At 23.9% G+C, this 15,433-nt stretch overlaps 1 protein-coding gene across 2 annotated transcripts; it reads right to left on the reverse strand.

Moving 5' to 3' along the window:
- Positions 1-2,172: 2,172 nt before the first annotated feature.
- Positions 2,173-15,290, reverse strand: LOC128958312 (acetylcholine receptor subunit alpha-like 1). 2 transcript variants are annotated; one of them, XM_054304151.1, is made up of 19 exons: positions 15,224-15,290; positions 15,091-15,124; positions 14,962-14,997; positions 14,846-14,897; positions 14,722-14,766; positions 10,784-10,893; positions 8,137-8,182; positions 7,822-7,912; positions 6,445-6,472; positions 6,135-6,150; positions 5,794-6,012; positions 5,501-5,581; positions 5,111-5,249; positions 4,692-4,750; positions 4,162-4,591; positions 3,998-4,020; positions 3,013-3,053; positions 2,332-2,414; positions 2,173-2,240 (listed from the first exon to the last, which is right to left on the reverse strand). In XM_054304151.1, the coding sequence occupies exons 4-19, from the start codon at positions 14,876-14,878 to the stop codon at positions 2,173-2,175; spliced, it is 1,512 nt and encodes a 503-aa protein (XP_054160126.1). In that variant the 5' UTR covers positions 14,879-14,897; positions 14,962-14,997; positions 15,091-15,124; positions 15,224-15,290. The 2 variants fall into 2 exon arrangements, with proteins under 2 accessions (XP_054160126.1, XP_054160125.1); XM_054304150.1 differs by lacking the exons at positions 10,784-10,893; positions 14,722-14,766; positions 14,846-14,897; ... (1 more) ...; positions 15,091-15,124; positions 15,224-15,290 and adding an exon at positions 8,265-8,331.
- Between the last annotated feature and the right edge of the window lie 143 nt (positions 15,291-15,433).

Here is a 15,433-nt window from a genome sequence, read left to right on the forward strand (position 1 = left end):
TTTATTTTTTGTTAACACTCTCGAGACAATAAAGAAAAATTGGTTATAAACTACTACTGTATATAAATTTATATACTCTATACAGTATACAGTTCCTGGTATTTACAGTATATTTATAATTGTATCAACTAATACTAACTTAAATGTATAAATATATACTGTATTGTATGTAATTAAATATATAGTTGAAATTACTTGTAAATATTTGACTATATTTTCATTAATTTATATAAGTAATTAATATAGAGTAAAGCCACAAAACGACATAAATTTTAATATAAGCAAACATTCGTTGTTAAACCTCTCTCTCTCTCTCTCTCTCTCTCTCTCTCTCTCTCTCTCTCTCTCTCTCTCTCTCTCTCTCTCTCTCTCATTCTCTCTCTCTCTCTCTTTCGGTGTTAAACTTAATAACTTTTGGGTCAATAGTAAGAGCCGTTTGATCGACAAAATGGATTTTCTTGTGTCTAAAGCCAATGGTGTACACAATTGGCACAAACTTTTAGATATAACTCTTATAGGAAGTGCAATATTATTGATGCGATTGCTATGGAAACGGGAAGACAGCAACAGCTGCCAGACTTTCGGTGAAACCAGAGATCTGAACAAAGGATAAACCAATGGTTTGGATACATACATAACATACTATTGTACACAACATCAGGGAATAAGACATCAATTTATTTTAATTGTCTTCACATTAGATCCCTCTCTTCTTCCACTCATTCACTTCACTCACTATTTGATTGTTTTTCTAATACTTTATATAAATATTGAATTTTAAACTCAAAAGTTAAATTGTTTTTGACAAACACTAACTGTGATATATCATATAACTTATATAATTTAAATTTTTTACTATTATATAACATAATTTGCAATTTTTGTATTTACTTTACGATTAACTATTAGTGGCATATCCTTAATAGATGTTCATATCTCTGACTATTATTATCTTGAAAATTTAATTGTAATTCTAATTATTATTAATTATAAAAAAAATAATTATGATATTTTGCCTAAAAATGTTTAATTTTGATAAAAATTATACTAAAATAAACAATTTATAAATAATGATAACTATATTAATATTAAATATAATGAACAGCATTTATACATATTTAACACAATAAATATTTTTATTTAACATATTTTCAATGATTTTTGAGTCTTAATGTAGACGTCCTCTAAGATTTATCCATAAATATGAGCTAAGGATATTTATGTAATTAATTTTTTAAACAAAATTAAATATTTAATTCAACAACAAAAATATATGATAAACCAAAAATTTAATTGGTCTATTGTTTATTTTAGTTATTTGATATTAAATTTATAATAATATAAGTTATATTATATAACTAAAAAAACAAGAAAGTCATTTTACAGTCATATTCATTGACACCAAATATATGATAATATTTTATTTTATATATTATAATGTAAGCAAAGTGTGGCTATAAATCAAGTTTTTTCAAAATAAAATGATGTCAAAATTTTGCATTGTTTAAATCAATATTGCATAAAATGTTTTTTAAAAAACATATAATATATATCTTAAAATAAAACACATTTAATAGAAAATAGTAATTTAAGTGAAAGAATCCAGATTTTTGAAAACATTGAAAAATCAGTTAATAATAAAAATAGTAAAATAATAATAATAATAATAATATTGTAAAAGTATTTCATCTACAAAAATATCATTTAGTTTGCCATAGAAACAAATCTCTTAACCGATTCTGGGATACTTAAAACACAATGTTATAGCACTGGTATGTGTAGGAGGGATATGTGTCGTACTATTACTCGAAGATTATCATTGCGTTTATGTTATAAATAAAGAATTTTCATATAAGAACTTAAGTAACTATAAATTGAATACATATATAGATATATACTTTAGATATATTTGTTATTTGATTGATTTGAGATTGCAAATCAATCATATAGTTTTTTAATGATAAAAATTTTGTATAAAAGTTTGAATAATAATAATCATTATTACATAATAATAATATTTAGTATTTTTAGTTATTTATATTATTTTATTATAACTACATTTTACATAATTGTGATTACAGATTTATAAATTTACAGTACAATATATCATTATTAATTATTTTTAATTAAATAAATTTATAATCCATATAACACATAATAAACAAAATAATTTTAAACTTCTGCCAAAAAATCAAACTGACTTTTAGCTATTTTTGAATGCATTATATCAAGTGGTATAGCTATTAATAAAAAAAATAAATAAATGTAAAAATTAATTATTATTATTTTAATAATAAAAATAATAAAACATTATTAATTTATTGATAATACTTGTATCGTATATGGATGGGGCCAATAATAATATACACGACGAGCCAATTACACAGGCAGCTGTGAATATCCATAAAAATAGCCTATTTTTTATTGTAAAAATTATTAATTTATAACTGATAATAGAAAAATATAATTATAATAATAGTTATATAACTATAAATGCGAACAAATAAAAAAATATAATTTAAGTAAAAAAGTTTTGTTTCCAAATAATATTTTTATTATATATAAATAATTGGATAAATATTTTGAACCAAACGTTTTAATAAAGCTATTTTCTATTGTTATTAAAATGTTACAAAATTAATTGCTGACTATTTGTTGTTATAAAACTAAAACTAAACAAAAACACGGAAAAAGGGTAAAGAAATTGATTTGTTTGCCACTAATTGTCTGAAAGATTGCTCTTCAAAAGCGGCTTAAGTTTCGCTTTTTATTTTTCTGTATATTTTTCTATTATTTTTATTATTATTTTCTCTTTCAATAAATGGAAACTAAAAAAATGAGAGAAAAAGGAGTAAAAGAAGCGTAAACTAAATGAGAAACAATGAAAATAAATTGTAGAGAAAAGTGAACTAAAACTATAGCTATAGATGTATAATATATTATATTATATAGAAATTTACAGTAAATATTTTGTTTAATATATATTATATATTAACGTAAAAGTTTGCAAACCTGTCCAAAACCATTGCAACGTATTTCCAGTCCTCTTGAATCTACAAAACAAAGTAAACATCAAACACAAGAGTCAGTGATTTTCATTTTGCTTTTTAAGTTTTTTTAAATGCATTAATGAGTCGCAAGCTTTGAAAAAGCATAAAAATGTTTCAGTTTATTATAAAAAGCTTTGAAACAAACATACATAACATTCAATTGAAAATAACGGCTGATATAACACTCTACCAAACAATGAACTACCGGTCGATATAGTTATATATCTTATGTACTTAAGTATAGACTTTTTATTAGTAAATGTCTTTAAAACAAACTCAAACTTTAACGGCATATCCGACTTCAAGAGGAAGAATATAAAGAGATGTATTCAAACAATTTTGATTTAAACTAAAATTTTCTATTTTATTCACTTATTGTTTGTATAAAACAATTGCTAAATTGTGTGAATCGATTGAAGAGAAATATTTGCATTTTTAATAATCAGTTTTGTTTAGAGAGACAAAAATGCAGTGAAATTAGGAGTATTAAAGAAGAGAGAGAGACATGTGTTGTACAGTAAGTATAATATTATGCATAAAATAAATTATATCACTTTTTATATGATATTTTGTTTGTCACACACACATTATACTGTAGATACATACTTACAGATACTATTTATTGTGTTTAACAACAAACAAAACAAAAAAAAAGTTGATAAAAAGTTTGACACAATTGACATTTTAAATATACACTACATGTACTCTAGTATATAAATTATAAATACAATGTGATGCATGCTTTATAAAATTTATATATATAAATATATAGTATAAATATGTATACAAATCTATAACAAATAAATGCTTATAAATTACATGTATAAGCTTTTGTGTAAAATATTCTTTATATAAATATATACTACAGAATCTCTTTATTCTCTATAAATTTTTGTTTAATATATTATTAATAATATATTAGAGTATAAAAAATCAATAATACGTACACTTTTGAATTCGTCGGCATTATCTGCATATATATATAACAAAATAAACATTACAATAGTTAGAATAAATACTGTATTATTATATTTTCTATTATTATTATTATTAAATAAAAATAAGTTGTCTCTAGAATTAGACTTTTAAATAAAATAAATGATTTGATTACCGATGTGGTGAGCAATAAATATGGCGTTATGTATCATTTGATCCACTTCTTTGGGATAATAACTGGTGGCCACCGGTGGCTCAAAAAATGGTAGTACTGGACTGCCCTCTAAATCTTGAATAATGATCTCATCTCCTCCGGAGCCAGAGTTAGAAAACAAATTAGTTTGTTGTGGAGGAACTATAGATCGCACTTTGTTGGCACCACTGCTACTTCTGAAGTCTTTATTGGCGATCATGTATTGATCGGGTTTGACGGCAATACAATTGGATGTGGAAGAGATTGGACCTAATAGAGTGGCCATATCTGTGATCACCTTTTCAGTGGTAATTTTATTATCAGACTCAGTGGACTCAATTTTAAACTGTGGCGGTCTCATCAATAGTAACTTTGGTAATATCCTAATAAAAGTCTTGCGAACCCACGGAGCCTATAATAATAATAATAATATAATGACATACCCAAGACATTTGGTTTTTCATGATAATTGAAAAACATAAATATGCGGTCAATATATATAATAGACATACCATACGATGAGTGGATGGCGACCGAAAATGTATGTTCAATACTAATACCGTTACGATTACTGTTTCAATAAAATAAACACCAAAATTATGCCAATAATTATAGTATAGAATATCGACATTTGCAAACTAAATAACATTTATTTATCACTAGTTTTATTTTTCTTTCGCTTGAATTATACTCTGTGCTAATGATATTTATTTAATTGATTTTCTCTCTCTCTCTCTCTCTCTCTCTCTCTCTCTCTCTCTCTCTCTCTCTTTGTGTACACTATTGACAAAAGAATAGTTAGTTAGATAAACTTATAATGATTGTCGAAATTAGTTTTTCTACAAATGTATAATAAGTATCAAATGTATGATAAAGTATATGTGTAGTGTGTGTGTGTGTGTGTGTGTGTGTGTGTGTGTGTGTGTAATACCTGAAAAAGTAACAAGGACCATTGTAAAAATAAGATATTTGCCTAACAATGGTATCGCCAACGATGTCGATGGAATGGTCTCAATGAGTACCAAGAAAAAGAAAGTTAAGGACAGCATAATAGAGATCGATAGTGTGACCTAACAGTGCCGGAGAATAACACATAATATTACAATACAACACAAAATGATTAATTGATTTTTATTCGTTTGGCTGCTGGTTATGATTCAGACGATTAAATCGCTTTATTTTGAGATTAACGACATAAAAGGCAAACAAAACTCTTATATATAGACTATTATAATATTGATAGTAAAGCGGGAAAAAACAAAAAAAAAGTGAAATATCGGACATTTATTTTTACATTATGTTTACAAACGTGTGGACAAACCTTTTCGCCGGAATCGGAGGGCAAATAAAATACAAGTACTGATAGACACGAAATACCGACACAAGGAATGATCAGATTTACCTAAATTAATGAATATATAAATTAATATTATAATTATATAAATAGATTTAATCAGACACTCGAAAAAAGTATATCTACTTTATTATTAATGAATATCTACTAAAATAAAACTAAAAAATAAATCTTAAGTCAGTCAATGAGAAAGTGAGTGAGTAAGTAAGTGTGTGTGTGTGTGTGTGTGAGAGAGAGAGAGAGAGAGAGAGTTAACAAACCGTATAGAAGAGAGTCTTTCTTCTAAGTGTTATATTGAAAGTGATGTCCAGATAGGGAGCGGGATCTGAATCGTATGAATAAAATTTGATATTTTTTTTGGCCGGCACTCGCATTATATCCCATTCAACATTCAGATAAAACTCAGATAAATCAATGCCATCGACAATAGTGGTCTCCTTTTCAGTTTGTGTCGGATCAAACAAGTGTATCAAATCAACCTAATTATCATAAAAGAAAATAAGAGTGTTTTCAAGTGTGTGTGAGTGTGTGTGAGTGCTGTCCACTAATAATTGAATCAAACAGATAGTGTAACAGAAAATAAAAACTAAATTCAATTTACTTGACTTCCGTCGTATCTGAAATTAGATAAATAAAAATTATGTTTAAAACAATAGTCTATTGTTAGCAAAATTAATTATATATATAAAAAAAGAAAGACAGAAATACCAGAGAGAGAGAGAGAGAGAGAGAGAGAGAGAGAGAGAGAGAGAGAGAGAGAGAGAGAGAGAGAGAGAGAGAGAGAGAGAGCATCCAAGAGAGCACTATTATATGAAACATTAAATGGTAAGCTCTTTCTTTCTTTCTTTCTTTCTTTCTGCTGGTTATTGTAATCAAAAAATAAAATAATGATATAATGTATAATAACGTACGTCCAGCTGCCGAACTTCATCGAGCATTCTAACCGTGTATGTCATCAAATGTGTGCCGACATAGAAAAAAGAGAGACAAAAATCATTTATAATTAAAATTTTGAGCTCATCTTTCCAAACATGAAAATATAATATTAAATAAATTATATACTATTTTAGTTTAGATTTATCCATATGATATACAGTAGTATAGACTAAAAGTTAATATATACTGTATATAAAAAAATTATTTAAAGTTATTTACATTAGTCAAGATTTTAATATTCAAAGCACTTTTTTTTCGTCTAAAATAATTTTTTTTTATTAAAAAGAAAAAGAGATGTTTGAGAATTCAAATTATCGGTCCATCGATTGGCACTCAATTTCTATGTGAAGTAATAATAATAGGAAAACTTCAGATCATTAATCTCTACCAACAATTGAAACTCTCATCTATTATAGACACCCGAACTAACTCACGCTTTAGTTAACATAGTTATGATATATTGGTCACCGAAACGAGTTTATTACTAATATACTCTATTTTGTAATATTATTAGACTATATAATAATTTATATACAGTATATAATATATTATATATTCTATATATATATATATATATATATATATATATATATATATATATATATATAGTATTATAACATTTTAGTATAAGAATCGTATTCTTATATTAAAATGTTATATTTTACTAGAATATAGACAAACACTCTATATATTTAGTATTCATTTGCTTATAACACTAAAAAAATATTTGATATTAAAAATTATTGTTATGTCAGTATTAATTATCACAGAATATAAATAATACAATACAAATGTATATATATATTATAATACAGGTATATCATATTATTAACAATAAAAAAATGCTAAAAATTTGATACAAACAAATTTAAAAAGTATTATTACTATCATCATTATTAGCATTGATTTGTAGGCATCTGAGCATACAAATGATAAAAGTTAGAGTTGGAAATTTTTATTATATTAAATTTACATAAATACATTATATTATATATACAGTACTTACATACAGTATAATCTAATACAGTAAATATACATACAGTACAACAAACATTTTAGTTGTTATAAAATTTAATAATATTCTATTTTATATGTAATTTAATATAATAAAAAAATATATTATATTAGTATATCATATGGTGATTTTGTGCAAAAATATTTATTGGTAACAAATATTTATAAAATTATAAAATGAGAGAAAAGAGAGACAGAAAGAAAGAGAGATCACTACTTGTACTAACACTACGTAAGTTATATAATAGTTGTTATCCTCAACTAAATTGAGTATTATTATTAATATTATAATAATGTGTGATAATGTGTGATAATACTTGATTTGGTGGCACACATACCCTGCTGATCAAATGGGAAATAATTGATGTCTATATTACAAGAACTCTTGTATATCGCCGGCGGATTCCAAACCACTTTTCCGGAGTCGTGCTGTCAAACGAGTCAATCATTTTAGCGCATAATTTCGTACTTTATATGATATATAGATATAATTTATATAAGGTATATACTGTAATATATATATATATATAATACAATATATAGTAGTAGTATTACATGTCGTATTATTGATAAATGGCTAATAGATATCTAAAATGACTATTACTAATAGTAATAGTAAATAATAATGGGTGATAATAATAATTGATACTTACAATGATAGCTTTAGTCATGATAGTAACCTCATAATTGCCATCAGCGCTAAAAAAGAGAAAAAATTATAAACAAATGAAAATGTTATTCATTTATTACTATAATGTATATATCATATAATATTCGTTACATTAAAAATCAAATTATTTTCAATTTTTGTTGTTGTTGTTGTTTATTGAATAAATTAAGTTTAATGTTTTTCATGAAAACTAACAAACAGTATATAATGTGGTTTACAACATTACAGTAATAATATTATCAAAGTCAATTATAATATAAAATTAAATTAAAAATATTATATTTTGACTAAATTATAAATGTTGATCTCACTGCTAGCTCTCATCATTTTGTATTATAACTTTACTAAAATGCTAATTTATTCATAACTATGAAATATGATAGATAACTATTATTATAATTTTACAGCAAATTATATAAATAAATATATATATACAGTAAATTATATACTTATATAGACTATAATTTATTGTAATTATTTGTTAACTTTATTTAATACTAGAGTTTGGTATGCATAATATAAAGATATTAAATAGGATTACATTACATTAAATAGTTTGTCACAATTAAATCATATAAATTCAGAACACATTCAACTATATATTATAAACTAAATTGTCATTTATACACATCAATAGATATTGCATGTCATTTATATAACATATTTTATAGTTGAATTAGATTTAAAATGTTATATATATATATAAGATATTATATCATATAGTGCTATATAAAGCAACTGAGATTTAGAGATTGCAATAAAAATCAAATAAAAAACTAAATTTAAGATTTATTTATACAGTATAAATAAAAAAATATATTTTCAACCACTAGATAGTAGTTTATATGTAACATTTTGATAACATTGTGTCAAAACTAGCAATACACTATACTATGCATTGAATGTAAATTTGTATAAATAGCTATATTTAAAAAATACTATATACTATACTGTAAATAAAATACTGTATACTATAATATTATGGCTTAAATTTGAAATCCTAAGCGTTTCAATAATAACTTATAAATACTGTATATTGAAGTATTGATATAAAAAGTGCAATTAATGTTAAGTCCATTGAAAGCGTCATATAAACAGTATATAATAGTTATGTTTTTGAAATATAGTTTATGATTAGACAAAAATGTATAGGTTTTCAGTGTTATATTTCTTTATTACTGTATATGACGTGAGTGGCTAACACAGTGTTCAACCGACACATTTAGTTTACAATTGCACTACATTTTATAAATACCATATAAAAAATATTTTGTTATATATATATATGAATTGTTGGCTATAAATGTTATATAAATACTGTAAAGATGTGACTAAAAACTCTGTACGATATGAACGTGTGATGTCTATGGAGTTAGAAGACGTTTGTTTGTATGTAATATCACGTTCACAGCCAATACACACACACACACACACACACACACACACATACATACAAACACACACACACACACACACACACACACACACACACACATACATACACATACACATACATACACACTCACACATACACACACATACATACATACACACATACATACATACATACATACAYACAWACATACATACATACATACATACATACATACATACATACATACATACATACATACATACATACATACATACATACATACATACATACATACATACATACATACATACATACATACATACATACATACATACATACATACATACATACATACATACATACATACATACATACATACATACATACATACATACATACATACATACATACATACATACATACATACATACATACATACATACATACATACATACATACATACATACATACATACATACATACATACACACACACACACACACACACAWACATACAAACACACACACACACACACACACACATTATTACTGGTGTGTATGGGAATCGTTGGCAATCGGTAGGCATTCCTTGGATTCCCAGTGCTTTGAATGAAAAAAGCCAAGACTTGAATGCATTTGCAAACAACAACTACTGTTACTACAGAGCATTAAATGCTAGTCGACTGAGCATTGATTTGTTACGTCCACATGGCTTACAATTACTAAGTTATTTGATTGCATTCAATGCTAAATGTGTGCAAAGCTTTTCTTCGCAACTAAACGTATATTTATACAAAACAGTTCACTCGTGGCTTATAATATTAAATATGAAAGAGAGAGAGAGAGAGAGAGAGAGAGAGAGAGAGAAAGAAAGAATGAAAGAAAGAAGGAGAGAAGAGAGAGAGAGAGAGAGACTATTATTTTAGGAATTTATTTTCAAATTTGGAAAATTTTGATTAAAATTTTATTTACAAATACTACTGAATATAATTATTATTACAGTAATATTATTGAACATATATTGTAAAAATGATAATTACTGTATCGATAATAATTTAATACTAGTGTTATTACTACTTTTACTGATACTACTACTACTACTACTGTTTTCATATTTGTCAAAAACAAAACAAAGCCAATCAAATGAGTTCATATATAGATACAGAATATTCTCTGTGTTTGTATACATACTGTATATCATATATACTGTACATATAAAATACAAACAGAGAATTAAGTATTAGTGCATAACTTACTTATTGTAGAGAACAATGTCTGGTAACCATATCTCCTCTGCCGGCACATACAGCTGAGACACTCCGCCATACTCTCTGGGATCCCATTTCAGCTTATAATCTGTCCATTCCTACCATACATATATATATTGCAAAAATTTAGATAACTTCTTTTATCGATTTAAATATTTATATATAGAAATATATTTATACAGTATATAATGTATATATATATACACAATATTATATATTATATAAGTGCAATCTATTTAATATTATATATACTATAAGATCCTTTTTAGAATCGCATAAATATTAATGGTTTGTGAAATCAATGAAGTATTGCATTGAATACTAAATGTATTTATCAAAAGAATAAGAGAAATATATATAAATTTAAAAACAAAAACATTTTCTATTTGCTTTAAAATGAATTTTAAACCAAAATTCAGTAGAGTTTCGTATTAAATTGAATATATATATATATATATATATATATATATATATTTAGCTATAGCTATACTATATATAGTTATAGATTGAAATATACTGTATACAACTATTATTTAGTAAATTAAGGGCCAAATGTTTGAATGTTTAGATGTTTTGACCAAATAATACAACGAAATAACAAAAACACAATTTGTGATAACCCTTAATCACAGAAAACAAATTAAATACTTGAAAAGCATTACTATTGTTAAAGATATTGTACTTTAAGGCAAATCAAGTAAAAATCCTATGTTTTAGTCAATCTTAGACCAAAAAAACAGTATATATATTTTTTTTCAATTAACTATTGTTTTCCTAATTTTCCAATTTATTACATTCTCAATAGTTTATTTGTAAAATAATGTTTATTATCTGATATTAAATATATATATATAATATGTTAAAAAATATTTTTAAAATAATTTTTGTTCAGCAATTAAATTATTATATTATCTTAATAAAAGTTGGTTAATTAAGATAAATTGTAAATTTAATGAACGCTAAACTACTTTAACAATTTATAAACATTTTTAATGTCAGCATTAATAATCTCATAGTAGACACACAAATAGAAAAAAATAGAAATTTAAAAAATATTTTAATTAACTTTTCAAAACAAAAATATCAACATCTATAACATAATGTTTTTAAAAAAATACGATTTATAAAAATGTTTTCCAAAAAACGATAAAAAGCTAAATAATAGATAAAAAACTATTTTTTAAAAAAAAAGATTACACGAGTTTTTTGAAACATTTGTCACATGTTGTCAAGTATTTTGTCTCTTTTTTTATAAATATATATATAAATATTATGTATATATAAATTTTGTTTCACTTGATTTTATTTTGTATATTATAAAAATAGCGTCATTTTTAAACGCTATTATGAATTCTGCATCTATTTAACAAACAAACAAAATATGGAGAAAAACATATTATACTTTTCAACACAATTAACAAATCGATTGAAAATATTAAATATGAACCCAAAAAACTGGTCTAACATTTTATGCGAGAAATGATTGAGTGCTAAACAATATTATTGTTTGCGATGATTATTATTGAGAGATCAATAGAAATAACGAGTTTATATATACAGTATATAATTTATATCAGTATATACAGTATGTGTGTGAATGTGTGACATAACAATAGGATAGACAGCCCTCTAAATGGCAGTAATTGATTAAACATAAGGAATGATAGGGACTGAAGGATGAGTTCATAAAAATTGAAAATCCAAATATCGATTGAATTGCTTTTAATTTAGTTGAGACTGTCATCTAATATATCGACTTTTTACTTCAAACAACAACAATAACAGCAAAAATGTATGTTTCAAATCCTAACGATACAATGAATTTAACACCAATGAGTTTGCATTAAGTAATTGAATCCCCATTTTATACTAACAGTAATATTACAGTAGTACTGTATAATAATCAATATTATAATACTGTAGTATTTAATAAAAAGGCATTACTGAGTGTCTCAATCATTAAGATATACTGTATTTGACGAGAAAACTAACATATAATGTGATAATATATTAAAATAATAGCCAAGACATTCAATTTATATGATTACAAGTTTTTCAACTTATGATGAAATTTAAGTGTAATGTCTTATAAGTATAAATTTATGTCCACACAATGTCATCTTATATTGCTGTTAATTTATATATATATTATATTGTTTATATTATATCTAACATTATAGTTTATATTGATTACATATAATTTTGAAATATATATCATAGAAATATATACACAATTTATTTGATTTTAAATAGCAATTGAAAGTGATTGACCAAAATTGAGACATTCTAAGGCATTAATCAGTTAAAGTTAAAGAGTTGTGTAACACATATATATATATATATAAATTATATTGAATAATAGTATTGACTAATGTATTGAATTGTAGTCATCATTGCGATCGCTATTTTTGAAATGATTTGAAAAACTGTCGATTTGTTAGACACTTTAGGATGCTTTCAATGTTTGTCACATTAGTAAAAAGTCATTGAAATGAAACAGTTATGGCTTTATTATTATAGTCATTGTATTTGTTTTTTCCTTCAATTGCATGTCTCAGCAATTTTTCCAGTCATTGCCAACACATTTTGCCGATGATTATGACTGGACTAGTGGTCAATGAGAACTGGCATATATTAAATGTTAACTGCAATGAGCATCTCAGCTATCATTTAAACAAATGTCGGCAACACTGGACTCATCATAGTTTAGTCAAGGATATGCTCAGACACACACACACACACACACACATATATATATATATATATATATATATATATATATATATATATATATAATAGTATTGATTTCTTAAGTGATTTACTTAATTTAAAAATAACTTTTCTTAATAATAATTTCCTTTAAAATCCACTATTTTTTGTAAAAAAACATCAAAACAAAGTCCAATTGAATGTTATGTCTAAACATTAAAATCTTACGATATATATATATATATATATATATACAAATATTATCGCTAAATAACAGCTATGTTGTCTTAAATGATTTAATGAAATTAGTATTTTTTGAAAGATTTAAAAAAATAAAACATTAATTTTTTGACAAAATGTTTTTCTTAAATTTTGTTAGTGATTATAATGGTTTTCAATTGAAAAATTAAACACAATTAAATTTCAAAAAATTAATGTTTAAATGATAATTCACATTATGGTCAATACAATAACCATAAACAACTTGTTTGTATTTATCACAGATTAAAATTATAGCATAATATGAATTTTGTTTTTTAAGAAAATAACAACATTATTTGTTATCCATATAAAAATATTAATATTAAAATAAATTAAATCCTATTGACTTATGGCTATAATTTGTTTAATAATTATAATATTTTACATGAATTACAAAATTATTTTGTCCTGTGTATATATTTATTGCAATTGACACAAATTTGTTTACTAATCTAAATATTGAATTAAATTGTTGCCAAAATGGTGTACACTGATTTTTGATTAATATCTCAGTAAATAATTGAGTTAGAACTCGATTCGAAATTTATGAGAAGCATACAACTATGGAACTTACAGTGTAATTGTATAACATTTTATCTCATTTACAGTTTATGTACAGTAAATGAGCACCGATATACACTTAGACTTTGAAATACAAACAAAATATATATTTAAATTTATTAAACAACTTGTTTTTGTTATTTTTTATGTTTTTTTGAGATTCTAAAAATTGTTTTAATTGTATCTAATTGTTATAAACTCATAATATAAAAATTATTATCAGTAAAAAATTAAAATTTGTAGTATAACCACTTAAATACTTATTAGTAAAAATAATCAATTAAGTCATAATGAAACTCTACTTAAATATTTAATAAAATTTTTATTATTATTTGTTTTGTGTCAATTAACACATATTAAACAAAATTTTAATAATTTTTGTTTTTATTCAATACCTGATTAAGCCATACATTAGTTGTCATTATTTGACTTTTGAGATTCTGCCGAATAATGAAATAATTAATACATTAATTTTATTTTCAATAATAAATAATAAATAATAATACAGTAAATACAAACCACATCAATAAGTTGTGATAATTTCAATCCCATTTTTACAATTAATTTATCACTAAATAGAGAAAAATAAATTAACAATTTTATTAAATGATAGAGTAATTAATTTTTTTAATTACCTGTTATTGTAGACAGGTCGTATCAATCGGTTATAACTATAATATAATAATAAAAATATACAGTATAAAAATGTTTAAATAAATACTAGTTTTTTTGTTAATGTAAATTATTAAAAATCTTTAACTAACCTTGATAATAGATCATCATATAGTCGTTTAGCATCTATTTAATAATTGTTTTAATTTAATAATAAGATTATATTTTAATAGCATAATAAATTATACAATAAAAGAGTATAAGCACTGAAAATAACAAACAGACCTGGATTACAATGAACCACATTGTAAGCAAACAAACCGATCCATAGAGTAACAGTTGCTTTAAGGTATGACATTATGCTTATATCAATGTAAAATGTGATATAAATATATGTTTTTAATTTATATATTAATAAAATTGATGGCTAATTGAATATAATAATAACTAATAATATTATTATTGTGTGATATTTTTTAAGAAAATCTTTATATT

This window comes from Oppia nitens, unplaced genomic scaffold, assembly GCF_028296485.1.
Source record: "Oppia nitens isolate AA-2021 unplaced genomic scaffold, nextdenovo-longstitch-racon4-pilon3 scaffold3_pilon_pilon_pilon, whole genome shotgun sequence".
Lineage (NCBI taxonomy): Eukaryota > Metazoa > Arthropoda > Arachnida > Sarcoptiformes > Oppiidae > Oppia > Oppia nitens.

Coding starts and splice junctions, on each gene's coding strand:
- LOC128958312 (XM_054304151.1), bottom strand. CDS start 14,878: ATGGGATTGAAATTATCACAACTTATTGATGTG. Junction 5,250..5,500: donor CCTCCGATTCCGGCGAAAAG/GTTTGTCCACAC, acceptor CGGCACTGTTAG/GTCACACTATCGATCTCTAT. Junction 4,751..5,110: donor GGTCCTTGTTACTTTTTCAG/GTATTACACACA, acceptor TTATTGAAACAG/TAATCGTAACGGTATTAGTA.